Source organism: Kryptolebias marmoratus, linkage group LG19 (genome assembly GCF_001649575.2).
Source record: "Kryptolebias marmoratus isolate JLee-2015 linkage group LG19, ASM164957v2, whole genome shotgun sequence".
In the NCBI taxonomy this organism is placed as follows: domain Eukaryota; kingdom Metazoa; phylum Chordata; class Actinopteri; order Cyprinodontiformes; family Rivulidae; genus Kryptolebias; species Kryptolebias marmoratus.
Window position 1 is genome coordinate 23339897 of NC_051448.1, and position 15195 is coordinate 23355091.

Here is a 15195-nt window from a genome sequence, read left to right on the forward strand (position 1 = left end):
GGGGGATGGTGAACTCTGGATGACCTAAATTTTTTTTTTTAATATCTCAGAAACCAAAGCTGCACAAACGACAGTTTTAACGGCACAAACCTGCACAAACAAAGCACTAACGAACTAGCCCACTTTGGTTTGTTTTGGAGCAAGACGGGGTGATGGTGATGTCATCAGCCAAAATTATAACTTTTAATATCTCAAAGACGAAAGCTGCACAAACAACAGTTTTAACAGCACAAACCTGCACAAATGAAGCACTAACGAACTAGCCTACTTTGGTTTGTTTTGGAGCAAGATTGGGGGATGGTGAACTCTGGATGACCTAAAAATATTTTTTAATATCTCAGAAACCAAAGCTGCACAAATGAAAATTTTAACGGCACAAACCTGCACAAACGGAGCACTAACCATTCAGACTATTTGCTGGATTTTTTGACGTGGGTGGGGTGTCAGCTTCACACAGCTCCGGACTTACCTTATTGACATGTGCGTGCTCGCGCAAAGCAAGAGCCCAGAACCTACAGCCGACTTGGTTTCCACACTGTCCGACTGAGGAAAAGCACACCAGTTTAGCTACAAACTAAAAACTAGCATGCATTAAGCTAACACAAAACAGAACTTGACGCCTTAAAGTAGCTAGTTTCTAAATAATTTGTCGAGTTCCGCTCACCTTGGACCACGACTGACTGTGTCATGGCAGCAACAACAGGAAGACTCGTTTTAACCCCCCCTAAGCCATACTTTTTATCATTTCTACCGACATTTGCCTCTGAAACAGCTGTACATAGTAACTTTTAAACGCCTCTTCATTCTCGCGCTTTTGCCATGTTTGGACGGGTGCTGATCACGTGTTTGCCATGGAAACCCCATACGCTGTAAGGTTTTACGTCAATTGCGTAAGATACACAGATGTTAGCTGTTTAGCATTTAAAGCTAAAGCCTTTAGGCGACCTGTCTGCTATTATCTCATTGAGGCGTGAATTCTTGCACTGCTCTACATCCACACATTATGTAAACAGTTTAAGTGAACAAAAATATTCAAAAATTAGGTGCCAAATAATAGAACATATAGTATTTACAACAAAGTAAATGAAATAAAGGCCAAGCATTCCTGGAAGAAATGTATCGCCCACCACCACTACTACTATTTAAAAATTTAGCTCAATGGCTGAGCTTTATACATTTTTGTGGGGGCTGAGTTCAGTTAGATAGGACGGCCATCTACCATTGGGTTGACTCCAAAAGTTAATCAGTACGTTGTAGTTGTACGGCCAATTAATAATTTTTAAGAGTTTCATTAAAAACCGTTCAGTAGCTCATGAGATTGTCGGGTGCGGTGATAACGGAGTCGATCCCAGAACGCAGATCATGTTTGCACTAAAAGAAAAACTATAATTTATTAAATCAAAAACAAAAGCTGGCAAGGCAACACAACTAAAACAAACTAAATCCAAAACAAGGGCAGAAACCAAAATACAGACAGGAGCAGGAACAAGCAGAACCGAGACAGAACAATGAACCAGTGGAGTAGTGGAGAAAGTGACCAGGTTTTAAACACTGAAAATAATGAGGTAAGGTGGAACAGGTGAGTGATACAAATTGTTGACAGGTGGAGATGGGCATGGCAGAGAGACAAGAGAGAAACTGAGGGGGAGTGAATGGTGACAGAAAAACAAAGGCACCAGTAACAAGAACTAAACTAAGACAAGGATAACTGAACACAAACATGAAAATAATAAACAAAAACCCAAAACTCCACAGATATATCTTGCTAACTGACAAACAGAGCTGACATTGAGAGGTAAGACCAAAGATTTAAGCAAAGATAGCATACAATATGTAATGCTTGATTTATGTGTTATGAAGTCTCATAAGATAAAGCTAAAGAGTCTATTTGCACTTACACACAAGGTTTAGGCACAGGAATTTTTGTGCAGAGCTTTCAAGTCAGACATAATAGCATTTAATACAGCAGCAAAAAAGTAAGTATTGCACATTGAGTGTATTGTCATCCAGCATGATTACTGGTTTGCGTAGGAAAGACGCTTTCATGAAACCTGTTTTTGTGTGTTACGATGCTGTCTGCTCCACTCTTCCTCAGATTGTTTGGAGTGTTTTTGTGCTAGAGGAGGAAGTGAGCAGGGGGAAGTCAGTCTTTGATTAGTCCAGATTTACGTTTTTTGCTGTTTTGACAACTCTGGAGAGCCTTCCTCTTCTCCTTTGTGGTGTTGCCGTACCATACAGAGATGCCCCCTGCAGGCCAGCATGAGGGGCCGACGACCCAGCCTGGCCTTCCTGAGCAGTCACTTTTGGGCTGTTTGGACCATGACTTCAGTGGTTACAGAAAAGCTCAGATCTGATGAGATGTGAAAGCCAAGAAACTTGTGACCATTCACCCTTTTCACTTTGGTCCTTCTGATGGTAAGCGAGAGCAGTTGATGATGATTTCCTGAGTCTTCTCTACGTTTAGGATGAGGTGTATCATCCCCTCCCCTGATGAGGCCCAGGGCGGTTGTGTTGTCGGGAGTACTTGATGAGCGTGTCGTCGCTGTTGGAGACAGTCGTGGGTGTACAGGGTACAGGGTTGGAACTACAGGGAACTTGGGGCTCAGGCAGCAGCCCAGCAGAGAGGCTACTATCACAACAGATCGTAGTTAAAAATCTTTAAGATCAACCGAAATAAAATGTTTGTTTTTTCCTAAGGTCAGATGTGTCATGATTTTAGGCAGGGATTTAGCCCACATGCAGAACACACTCAGGAGCCAGGAATTAGGAATATAAAGATTTATTGAACACAGTGAATAGTGTACTGGAAGCCAGGAACAAAGAAACTGGAGCAGCAACTGTGATGGGAGACAGGATTAGTTGGTTGTTTGTTGATGGTGATAATTTTATTGACAGAGGTAATGCTTACTGGAAGTTGAAGATGACTTTTCCTGGAGGAGTCCAATGTACAAGTCTGAGTCCTGTTGGGGTGGAATCCAGTTGAGTTTGTAATCCAGTGGTGTTGGAGGGTGAGCAGGGTTCAGTCAGGGAAGGCACTTGGTCTATGAAGGTCTAAGTCTCTCAACTATGGAACCTGGAAACAAAACAAGGCTGGATGAAGCAAAGTCCAAGAAGTTAGTTTGGTCTAGAGGTAACTCACATACCATACAGGTAAAACGCTCTGACAGTGAAGTGTTGGCTGCAGCGCCCTTTTAAGCCTCCCTTGATGAGCTGATTATTAGAACCACCTGCTGGTAGCTCCTCCTGATGACAGGCGCCCTCTGCTGGATCTCAGGTGGAAATAGCAGGCAAAAAACAAAAACTCCAGACTCCTGACAATATGTTTGTGGCAGCCATCTTGAATTTGGTGGACTCCAAAAGCTAACTGCTGCAATTTTACTGGAATTTTCATAAAAATCTGTGCAATGGTTCATGAGATATTTTGCTAGCAGACAGACACACAATCACATGCACACACAGACACGGGCAAGAACATTATCTCTCCTTCGCCTGTGGAAGTGGGCGATAATTATTAGACTGTTTCAAACAAACCACAAGTCTATCTTATGATAGGCATATACACTTAATGCACAGTAGATGGGATTTTTACCATTTACTCCAACAAGTTGTCAGTTCCAACTTGTTCACCTCTTTCAGTGTACTTTTGAAGTTATGGGGTGTCTTAAAAAAAACTATTAGTAATGAAAATGACAAAAATGCAGTAACAGGCTTCTTTAGATTTTCTTATTTTGTACTGTAATGTAAATAAAACTCCCTTTGCAATCAGGCTTCTGATAATCTGGAAATAAATCAGAAAAAAACAAGCTGACATGGATGTAAAATATTATTTATTAACAAAAATGACACAGTACAAAACAGTAATGCTTTCAGTTTGAGTTTGTAATAAAAAATAATGTCATAAAGATGACAAAAAGTGATCATGCTGTCCAGTAGGATAAAAATAAAATGTTTGTGTTTTTATTTCATGCACTGGAGGAGGAGGTTTCCTTCCTAGATAAGCTCTACAGCATAATACAGTTTGGATTTATTTGTACTCTCTTCTAATTTTGAAAGATTATGTTAATTTGAATGTTTTGGTCATTATTCTGGGTGATACAAGAACAAAAAACCTGATAGTAAAAATAACAAAACATTACAGACAAAAATAGGCATTAACCCAAATGAAAACAGAAGCTGATACTTTTAGTGGGTACGTTTAAGACAAACACATTCTAAAATGATGGTCAGTTCCATTTTGGGACTGTTAATGATAAAACTATGCTACTGGACAGGTTCCAATGCTGACAGCTCCACTGACCAGAATCGCCTTGCTGAAGTTTGCCTGACTCTGGTTGAGGGTCACGTTCCTCACGCAGCCCACATAGGGCTTCCTGGTGGCAATGCTGTCTGGGAGGAACAGATCTGAAAAAAAAGAAACATCAGTGAGGAAAAAAAATGTCATACCTGCCAACTCACCCGATTTGGGTAGTCCCGATTTTCAGCCCCCCTGACCCACATCCCGCCTTAGGCGCGGCGGGATAGCCAAATATCACGATTTTGACAGCTGTCAAACTTTTTTGTTTTTGTTAACACCAATATCTCCACCAGGCGGCAGCACATTCCCTTTGGCTGAGTGCCTCATGAATATTAATGAGCAAGCAGCCAGTCAGTCTGGCTTGGCTCAATAATGCGCCTGCGCCACCACTTTAAATAGCCGCCATTATTGATTTTCAGCTGAGTGAGCAGAGTGAATAGAAAACTTCTTGAAAAGTGAAACTATCGTGGGTTTTGCCATGGAAGAGTGATTTTGTTAGGATCAAACAGAAAGTAAGTGCACACAGAAAAGAAATATGAAACTTAGCATACATACAGTATGGACATTGGTGAAGTTGTTATCAGTCTATTTTTCTTATACACATCTAGTTTACAGCATGATTTTAAAATCTTACTTCAGTACATAGTACTAGTTGTATATAGTAGGGTGTTCAATTTTTCATGGCATAAAAGTGATCCATAAGCAACTCTCTTTTTCTAAAATTCTAGCTCCACAATGCAGGAACGAGCACTTTTCAACTGCTATTTTAAAAAATTTTCCCAGGGGGGCATGCCCCCGGACCCCCCTAGCTACGTTTCGCGCCGTTGGCACTCGCTCTCACGCGCTCGCTCTCACGCGCTCGCTCCCACGTTGGCAGGTATGAAATGTGGCTTTAAATTAAGGAACCTCAGGAGAAGCTGCTGTCGCTCTCTTACCCGGAGCTCCACCAATAAATACTGGCTTCCTTGTGTCTGTGGAAGTGGAGTTCACAGGCCCCACAACATGGCGGATCTCAGAGTCCACGTCCAGCTGAGCAACATTCCTATCTCGGATCACTGTGGGTAGAGAACATGTCAGACTAAAGTTAATTTTTTTAAGAGACAAAAAAGACATAAAGGAGACTTTGCATCATTTTGACAGTCTTCCTTTTTGTGTAAAGGTCCTGTATAAGTGCACCAACAGCAGTATTCGCTTATGTGCCCTTTTTTTTCTCCTGTTCATTTTAGATGTGCAGTTTCTTTTTCCTATTGACAGTTTGAGAAAATCTCACCTGTAATTCGGTGCCATGAACCATCACACACACCCTGTCTTGGCGATACCTCTGTAAAGAACTCGTGTTTGCCATCATTTACAAGAACAACCACCTGGGAAAACAAACAAACAAACAAAAAAATCATGTTACATCTATCTGGCAGAGAACTCTGCTTTGGAACATTTACATAACCTTGAGTTAAAGCATCTTGACTGAGTCAGTGCTGTATGCTCACCACCCCTTGGTGAATGTAGATGATGAAGTAGCCCTCTGCTGAGCGCACATGCAGTAGCACTCCTGATGCCACACGAGGGCGCACCTCCATGACCAGCTCAAACCTCAGCCCCAGCTCAAATGTTTCATCTGAACAAGGACAGAAAGAAAGTAGGACTTAGATGTTTCTGCTAGTCCTCCACTCTTGAACACAATAACACCATTTTCTGCTATGTGTGCATGTCACAAAACACAGTGGGTTTAACGGCCCATCTTCTAGCTCAGAGGTCTGCAGCTTTCACAACCAATTTGTGTCAAATTATTAACATAAAAACCCCTTTGAAATAATGAAGCACAGGCTTGCATGCTAATACCTAGGTCAACATAAAGATCAAATAAGTTTATTGGATATTTTTTGTGACATACTTAAAAAACTTCATTTATTGTGTGAACGCTGAGTCAACATTCATAAAATTTTCCTTTTTGTATTTTCTTTGTATGTTTTTTGGACCGCAACTACTTCAACACACTTTCAGCTACTTTAACCACTCAAATATAAAAAAAAGGTTCAGCTTATTCAGGATAATACAGCTATGACTTTTGTTTTTTGTAACTTTTACACTTTTTTTAAATGTTTAACTAATTTTCCAAATTTTTTTTCTCATTAAAAATTGGAAAACTTAAATTCCTTTTTGTTTGATTTGTGAATTCAACTTCAGCATAGTTACTTAATTTTTAGTTTTTCAGCTTCCATTCTGCTGATTTGAACTTTAGGCTACTGTTTTGCTGGTTTTATCCTTTAGTTTTTATTTCTTTTTCTTCTTCTTTTGCTAGATTTAGCTTTTGTTTAGCAAATTTCAACTTTTTTATATGATTGTTCAGCAAATCAGTTTCAGCTTCTTCAACAAAACTTTGGCAAAGGCATTCAGCCCTCAGCATTCAAACTACATTATTTGCAGAAAATGCTGTTTCTCTAGTTTCAGACTGTATGTTTACCACAAAAATAAGCTTTTATTTTTCTAACAAAGGAACTTGCCTTATTTTTGTAGACTATCTTATTTAAAATCAATATAATAATTGTTGATATAGTATGGGATACAGTATATGTTACCTCAATATCTGTTGAGGTAGCAATGTCTATGATGGGTAATGATTATTAGTGGTGGTAGTTAATCAGTTGTAGATGTAAAACTTTTCAGAAAGTTTACTGAAACCTTCTGAAAGTTTCAATAAAATCCATCCAGTGGTGTATGCAATATTTTGCTAACAGATAGACACACAAACACTGCCAAAAAAATTATATCCCCTTCACTTTAAGTGGCAGGTGATAAATATTGAATGATTGAGGTGTGACTGTTTAGCTGAAGCAATTCCACAAAAACAGCACCTTGGAAATTCATTACTTCACTGTTCGCAACTGATGGTGAAAACACTTGTGTAAAGCAGCTGGAAACAGACCCAGAACGACATATCCTCCTTCTTCTGAGAAGTATGTTCCAGCCTCAGAGAGTCCCTCAAAGCATGGAGTGACCCCGAATGTCTCCCCCACAGAGGACAGCTGGTGTCCGTCCAGCTGAAGGTTCTTCAGACAGCCAGTGAAGCTGTAAGCAGAGTTTCTCTGAAGGGAATAAACAAACAGGAGTGTACTCAAACATCAGAAGGCTTCCAGAGTTATTAAAAGGCAGATAATAATTTAACTTCACAGACCAAACAATTACATCTTTCACAAATATGAAACACATATAGTTCTGCTAAGTCCCTCTCTTTTCCAAGATTCAGAACCGAGACATACTTCAAAATGTTTAGCTCTCTGGAAAGTAGATGAAAAAAATCGAACCAAGACTCCACAAAGTATTGTGGTGTTGACTGCCACGACATGTGGAGCTTTATGTAAAAATGATACATTTTCATCATTTAACACACACCTAAATAAAAACTCCCTTTTATAAGAATGATTTGGACCTCTTGTTCCTTACTAAAAAAGTCATTTAACTACTTTTATAAGAACTTCAGATCTTGCTGAATTTTTTTTTGTTTATAGTGCACATAAAAAAAAAATCCAAAACAGTTGTGTCAAAACAGAAGAATAAAGCGTTGCGAGGGTGAAGGTGAGTGTCTTGCTGATGTAGAAATTAACAAGAAAAACCTGCTGTTTGAATTTTGGTTTAAGGAAAAACAAAAAGACCTTGACAAAATGAATGATACCCTTAACTTTATATGTTGTTGCACAACCTTTTGAATCAATCACTGCAATCAAATGATTTCTGTAACTCTCTCTGAGACTTCTGCACCTGTCCACAAGTATTTTGGTCTAGTCCTACTGATGAAACTGCTGTCTCAGGTTTGAAGGGTTCCTTCTCCAGACTGCAGGTTTCAGCTCCTTCAACAGATGTTCAACAGGATTTAGATCAGGACTCAGAAGGACACTTCAGAATGATGAAGTGTTTTCGTTCTGAGCCATTCTTGGGTGTTTTTATATGTGTGTTTTGGGTCATAAACCTGTTGGAGGACCCATAACCTGTGACAAGACCGTGCTTTTTGACACTGGGCAGCAAATTTGGCTTCAAAATGCCTTGATAGTCTTGAGACTTCAATGTACCCTGCACAGATTCAAGACAGCCTGTGTCAGATGCAACAAAGCAGCTCCAGAACAAAACTGAGCCTCCTCCATGTTTCCTTGAAGGTACAGAGTTATTTTCTTTGTATGTTTATTTTTTGGGTCTGTGAGCTGGTGGGACTTGTGGCCAAAAGCTCCAATTTTGTCTTATTCCAAAGAACATTCTCCTAGAAGTGTTGTTGTTTTATCAATATGCTTATAATCAAATTCCAGCCTGGCTTATGATTTGGTGTCCTCTTTGTCTTCCATGAAGTCCACTTTGGCTCAAACAGCCACTGATGGTGTGATCTGACACTGATGACCCTTGACCCTTGAGTTCACCTCTAATCTCTTTAGAAGTTGATTTGGGTTCTTTTGGTCACCATTCATATTATATATATTATATCATATTATACAATTTGTCAATGTTTCTCTTGCAGCCACATTCAGAGAGGTTGTCTCCAGCCCTGTCTGTGGTCCTTAAACTTCTGAATAATCTGAGCATCTGTAGTCACAGGAACATTGAGCTGCTTGGCGATGGTCTTATACGTTTTACCTTTATCATGATGTCAATAATTGTCTTTCTAAGCTCCTGAGACAACTCTGTCTTTAGCTTTCTGTGCTCCATGTTTAGTGTGGTACACACCATGTTGCCAAACAGAACAGTGACTACCTGTCACCCTTTTAAATAGTCAGACTGACTGATTACATGACACACCTCAGTTTAACATGTCCCTGTGGGAAAATTAGTCTCAGTCTGTTCTAAGGATCCTTTTTGTCAAAGGCAGTTTTATTACGTTGTTTTTAAAGAAAAATCTCTTGAAAAAAAGTTCAAAAGTAATTTTCATGAGTTGATTAGTTGATCATGATTATTTGATTTAGCAAATAATTTCTTTTTACTACTTTTGTCAGTTTCAAATTACTTCAGTGACCTGTTTGGGTTTTTCTTTTTTAATGAAAGGGTACTAACACATTTGTCCCTCTCTATTTGGCAAATATTAAGAGTGCATCACAACTGTTTTCACACTGAAGACCATTTTCCAAATTTGCTGCTATTCAACCATGTTCTAGGTTGTATAGGTCAAGGTGAGCATAGTGATGTCATCATTCAATGTGAAGAGGGTCTTAGATGACCACACATTAATTTTAATGTTGGGAAGACAAAAAAAAAGTGAAATAAATGTGACATTAAAAGAATATCTATATGGTTAACAGGAAGGTGGACAGGTTGAACTCCAGGGTGGGAATGTCCCTACTAGTCACACCTAAACTCGGCCCCTTATGAGTTCCAGTAGCCAGTAAGAACAGGTGCAGAGGTGGGATGAAACCCTCATTAGTATACTTGAGATAGTCTAGTCTAGTCATAATGTTGGCTGTGAAATAGTATTATAGGATAAAGGTCACTGAAATAGAAATACAATAATGACTGCTGATGGCACTCTGTGAGATCTCTGGCTGCCAGCTTGTTATGTGCTATACCTTTCACGGTGTACTGTTTAAATTACCAAGCTACACATTTACATCTTGATCATGCTGTGGCTGTGTGATCAGTCGAAAAGCAAATAAACATAAATCATGCCTAATGTGAAAACAGGGGACAATAGTTTGTAATGAGCCTCCCACCAAGCCCAGTAGAGTGTTAGCCGCAGCAAAACACTAACCCAGTGGGCTACCACTACCATAATAAAATTACCTAGTGATGTCATCATTCTAGCCAGGCGAGTACATAACTGCACTTAAAGTAATTAGGAACTTTATAGGTCTACTTAGTCTAACCAGAGCCCTGCTACCAGTGTCTGTAGTTAATCAATCAAGACAAAATATTGCTAATACTTATACCAACCCTATGTACTCTGATTTACAGTCAATATAGCTGTCTAGTTTAGAGAGAGCGACAGCCCCTGGTACAGTAATACAAAGTATTAGACTAGTATTTCCAAAGAAACACTTAAATAGCATGGACGTTTTTTGAAGTTTAGGTTAGGTAATGACTAAGGATGCCAAATACCCCCTACCAAGATGGTGAAACAAATTTAGTACCAAAGACTTCGCTGTGGCCGGTCATTCCAGCACATTTCTATTTCAGTGGTACTAATTATCTGTATTTATTAGGAATGTCAAAGCAGGATGGTTTGGCCACATACTAGACTCTGGTTTGAGTAAACAACAAATAAAAAATAAAGATCCTGGTTGAATACACAAGTTTCAAATTGCCACTGCTCACAACACATTTCTTGTCTTTACCAAACTGTATCTACCTGAATATTCCTTTGGGCTCTTCCAGGGGGAACTCCTCCGATGAAGAGGGAGCCCCTGACCCCCCAGGAAATGCTGTTTCTCTGAACTTTGTCCTCCAGTTTTGTGAGCCCATCGATTATTAACTGACCAAAACTCCCATCACGGCTCAAAACGATCTTCAGCAGAACAAGAACAGGGGTTTTAATTTAAAAACAGAATTGATGGAACAGCTGCCGATCATGTGAAAACATGCCATACAGGCAGAGTACTTCCATAAACTTACATTATGCCATGCACCATCATTATATCGCTCCTCAGTCTTGATTTTAACTTTTTTGTCTGCAACGTTGAATGTGTATACAAGTTTTCCATGGGTCAGGAACAGAACCATAAAGTTGTCCTCTTGGTCATCAGACACATAAAAGATGAGGCCAAAGGAAGACCGGGTCTTTAGGGACAAGGAAAGGTTGAACCTGGATAATGGAAGAGGCATTAGTTTTGCATGCATAAATAACAGGCCAAGATTTCTTTAAACAAATGCACATCACCCGCTGCCTTTCATGCCAGAGCTTAGGACTAAAGTTAAGGTGAGAAATGATGGAGTTGTAGCTGTTTTGATCAAACCTTGAAAATTACAGTACATGTGATCTCATGCAATATTATGTGATTTCACGCTCAAATTATGTGTTGTGAATAACTCTCAGCTACTAACACATCAAATTTTACCTCAATATCTGCAAAGTATTGTAGTTATTTATGTGTTTGCTTATGTCAACTAACTGTGGCAGCCATCTTAAACCTTACTGACTCTAAACGTTAATCAGTTGTAGATGTACCTCCAATGATGACTTTTTCAGTGTTTAATTAAAATCTTTTCAGTGGCTCATGAGATATTTCACAAACAGGGTTGACTCCTACAGTTAATGCTGAAGTTTGAAGCAAAACGCTTGTGCAAATATTAGCATTTTTAGTAATAGAGTATGTGTTGTGACTTAGTCTCACGTCAAGGTTTAGCGCAATATCTCTATAGCTAACTGAGTTATAACCATTTTTGTGTTTTCTAAGGTCAGTTAGCTTTGGTGGCCATCCTGAATTGGGCTAGTTCCATATGTTAATCAGTTGTAGATGTACATCCAATGATTAATTCCTGAAAAGTTTCATTGACCTGTCCAGTAGTTCATGAAATATTTTGCTAATAGACAGACACATGCACAAAGACTTTATCACCTGCCTTTCAGTGGTGATCCAAAACAAAGGAGTAATCTTTGACCTTTAATAACTCTGTGCTTATGCTGAGAGGGTTCAGGGTCTGACCTACCTCTCAGAGACAGAGTCAGGGAGGTCTGTGTAATGCTGCCTGCTGTTGGCAATGCCACCATAGTGGAAGGCTTGGCGTGTTGCTCTTGGACTTGAGGAGAGGTAACAGGACTCAGTGTGTGGCTCTAATGGATCCTGATCATCACTCCTGTGCTCTTTCAGGTCTAGAGGAAAGCTGAACTTATCCCTGGTAACCTGTAAAAGAATTAACTTATCAGTTAACCCACATTGTTTGCAGTTAAATGAAAAAACAAACAAACAAACCCCAAACATAAAACAACAGCAACATAATCAAAAGCCCATATTTTAAATGGTCTACTGCATATAAGCAATATGTATGTCTACCAGAGCTTTCTTTTTATAGTCTGGCTTGACAAAACCAATAAAACAGGTACAATGGCTGTGATGTTACTTTGTTGGCTCAAACTTTCTGTTTGTTTCTTGCTCAAAATACATTGATTAAACAGATAAAGTTCCAAAAGAAAAAAAAAAAAAGAAAACGTTAGCTCACCTTGAGACTTTCATAAAGAAAAGCAAAATGAATTAATGAAAAGTAAGGAACATAAAATCCTAAACATTGTTTCTACAACCAGGATAATAGAGAAACATTGCAGAAAACTGTTAGTTATGTAAATAGGTAAGTTTACATTTGCTGCTGTTTAGTGCAAGACAGAAAGAGCTGAAACCTTTTTTCTATCCTCGAGGACTTTATTTGGGGCTGACTTTGTCCCATAACATGCAAACCACTTCAATGTCCAAATCAAATGAATATTGTATTACTTAAATATTATCTAATATAAAAAGTTACTAATCAAATAAATATAATTATTTATTTAACGGATATCTCACCAAATCTGGACAAAATATACATATACAGCCAATTCTACGTCATCAACTTAATTTATGGTTCTGATGGCAATGTAGTCTAACTGCAGCTTTTTAGCAGGGCAAAGACAGGAAAAAAGTTTGTGAGCATGTTCAAGCATGTTCGAGTCTGTTCAAGTTTCCAAGTATATTTCTCATACTGAGAATGATGTAATTTCATTAATAATTAAAAAAAATAATAATAATTTTGGTCAAATGAGAGGATGAGATTAAAATTCATAGGCTATTAAATTAAAATATATACTGAAAATCCTGACTTAAAGCCCAACATAGCCATCTAAAAGTAGTATCTGACTGGACTGACTAGTACTAGCGTTCACGAGTGACTCTCCAAAATGTATCAAAGCATCTGTGAGGGTTCCCAGTTTCCAGAAGTTCACAGTGTTGTTGCTGAAATTTTAAACATGTTCAAAAAAAATTGTACAACAAACTTTCTTGTAAAACAGTCAAAGAATTGTTGCAGCGTCTGAAACGAGTCTCATTTTAATTTTTGTAATTTTAGAGCTCTAGAGGTATATTTTGACACCTGCATAGGAGCTTTCCTTGTGAGAAACCACATTTGAGGCTAAAGCTCTGAATGTCCATGTCTAACCACTCTGCCAAGGTGGGTACAAAGCGGCTGAGGAGGGTGGAAATAGGCAATAAAAGGCATGGCCCAAAATACATTTTTCTGCACACACAAAAATAGACATTAAAAAAAAACAAAACTGGCCACACTAAACATGGCTGCATGGCCTACTTGTTGCTTGGTCACAAATGTTCAGAATTTAGTGAAACTCCAACTAAAAAACTGCATGTTTTCTCAAAGTTTTCTTCCAAATTTTAGCCTCCAACAGTTCCAGCCTAGTGAGATAGTACCTTTAGCTGTTGATCCTGCTTCATAGTTCATGTCATTGTAACCATAAGTGCTAAAATGTAATGCAACTGAGCCAACCAACTGAACAAACCAAGAAAACATCTCAAGTTGTTTTTTATGTACACAAAGGTTTACCTTCTGTGACTGACTGTGTTTGGCTCTAGAAGTGCTATCCCTCTGCCTTGACAGCAGTGCAGCAGGAGGGCGCTGTACTGGACAGTCCTGCAGAGAGACTTTGACCTTCTCTGTGTACCTCTGAAAATCTTCAGCCTCAATGTCCTGGTCTTGTCTACAGACAGAACAAAGAGTGCCAACATATTAGCATCCTTACATAGCAACAAACTCAGTGTCCTGAAACATGCTGCTAACAGTTTCATTTGTGAGTGTTTTTATAAACACAAAAAGAAGGTGTCTTTGTTAATCAGCAAGTCTCAGGTGTGGTAACAGTTCACTGGGGATTTACCTGTTGATGTAGGCGTAGCTAATGCAGCCTGTGAAGTTCTTGAAGCTGCTGCTAGGAGACCCTCCATAGTAGAAGGTCTTTGGAGAAGAATCTGATGAGGACACTGTGACCGACGATGGACGTTTCTTCTCCAGCTTGTATTTGTCGTCCACTAACAGTGAATATCTGAGGTGAACAGTTTGACCAGAGTTAAGCAGCCTAATAACCTTAAATGAACAGTAAACACATTGCAAAAGACAAAAGTCTGACAGATGTTTTGAAGAAGTTTCTTTGTGTAGCAGTATGACTGTTACTCCCGCTTTCAAAGCTGGCTGCAGTGTTATAAATTGACTGACCAATTGCTAGTAGAGAGTGCACTATATAAGGGAGCATGTTTCTTCTGATGTCATCTTCCCCTGTTTACTCTGACTTCCAGGTTGCCTGGCAGTGCTGCAGTGTGTATCTGATCAGCGTTCCACTACGTATCACCTGCATGGTTAGCGATCAGCATGGTGTGGTGTCCGCTAAAACTAAGGCATATTTTCCACTTTCCTCTGGGCCGTAACTGGCATGTGATTCACCTGTTGCCTAGGGAGGGCGTGACTGTCTCATCTCCTCATGTGGTGTAGTCTACAGAAGTGCTGCTTTGTTGTGCTCTGCTGTACCTTTTTGCTTCACTCGGATTTTGTTGCTCTGTCTGTCCTGGGTCATTTGATCTCGGCTCTGTTCACGCTCTGTTTCGGCTTACATTTGTTGGATTCTGTAGCCTACTTGGTTCGCCATAATCAGACGGTGTTACACGTGATAGGATGGACTGACCAGAACCATTTTAAGTGTGTGCATTAGTTGGAGGGCCTATATTTTTTGTTTTTGTTAATATTAACTCACTATTATTCATATTTAGCTTTGGTTTGTTAATTTTATTTTTGTTTTTCTCTTACAGTTTGTGAGCTGAAGGTGGTGGTGTATGGGGTTACTTTTGTGCCACCAAGTTGAGCGCGCGTGCCACCAGGTTGAGCGCGCAGTGACACTGATTTGAGAGTACAGACCACTCAACTCTGACAAACTGCTCGCGCTCGGCTCTCTCCGTGCGCGCTCGGCT

General features: G+C 39.4%; 2 protein-coding genes across 2 annotated transcripts in view; both read right to left on the reverse strand.

Moving 5' to 3' along the window:
• The window catches only part of tube1 (tubulin, epsilon 1), a 28032-nt gene extending 27214 nt beyond the window's left edge, over positions 1 to 818 (reverse strand). Inside the window, 2 exon segments of the mRNA XM_017438870.2 lie at positions 470 to 543; positions 665 to 818. Coding sequence (XP_017294359.2) covers positions 470 to 543; positions 665 to 689 — 99 coding nt within the window. The 5' untranslated portion in view covers positions 690 to 818.
• A 2990-nt stretch (positions 819 to 3808) lies between these two features.
• Positions 3809 to 15195, reverse strand: part of lama4 (laminin, alpha 4) — a 60069-nt gene continuing 48682 nt past the window's right edge. The window contains exons 23-32 of the mRNA XM_017438873.3: positions 14115 to 14279; positions 13787 to 13940; positions 11912 to 12105; positions 10877 to 11066; positions 10614 to 10769; positions 7218 to 7377; positions 5782 to 5909; positions 5565 to 5658; positions 5230 to 5349; positions 3809 to 4401 (exon numbers count right to left, since the gene is read on the reverse strand). Coding sequence (XP_017294362.1) covers positions 4256 to 4401; positions 5230 to 5349; positions 5565 to 5658; positions 5782 to 5909; positions 7218 to 7377; positions 10614 to 10769; positions 10877 to 11066; positions 11912 to 12105; positions 13787 to 13940; positions 14115 to 14279 — 1507 coding nt within the window. The 3' untranslated portion in view covers positions 3809 to 4255. The remainder of the gene's footprint in view (positions 4402 to 5229; positions 5350 to 5564; positions 5659 to 5781; positions 5910 to 7217; positions 7378 to 10613; positions 10770 to 10876; positions 11067 to 11911; positions 12106 to 13786; positions 13941 to 14114; positions 14280 to 15195) is intronic.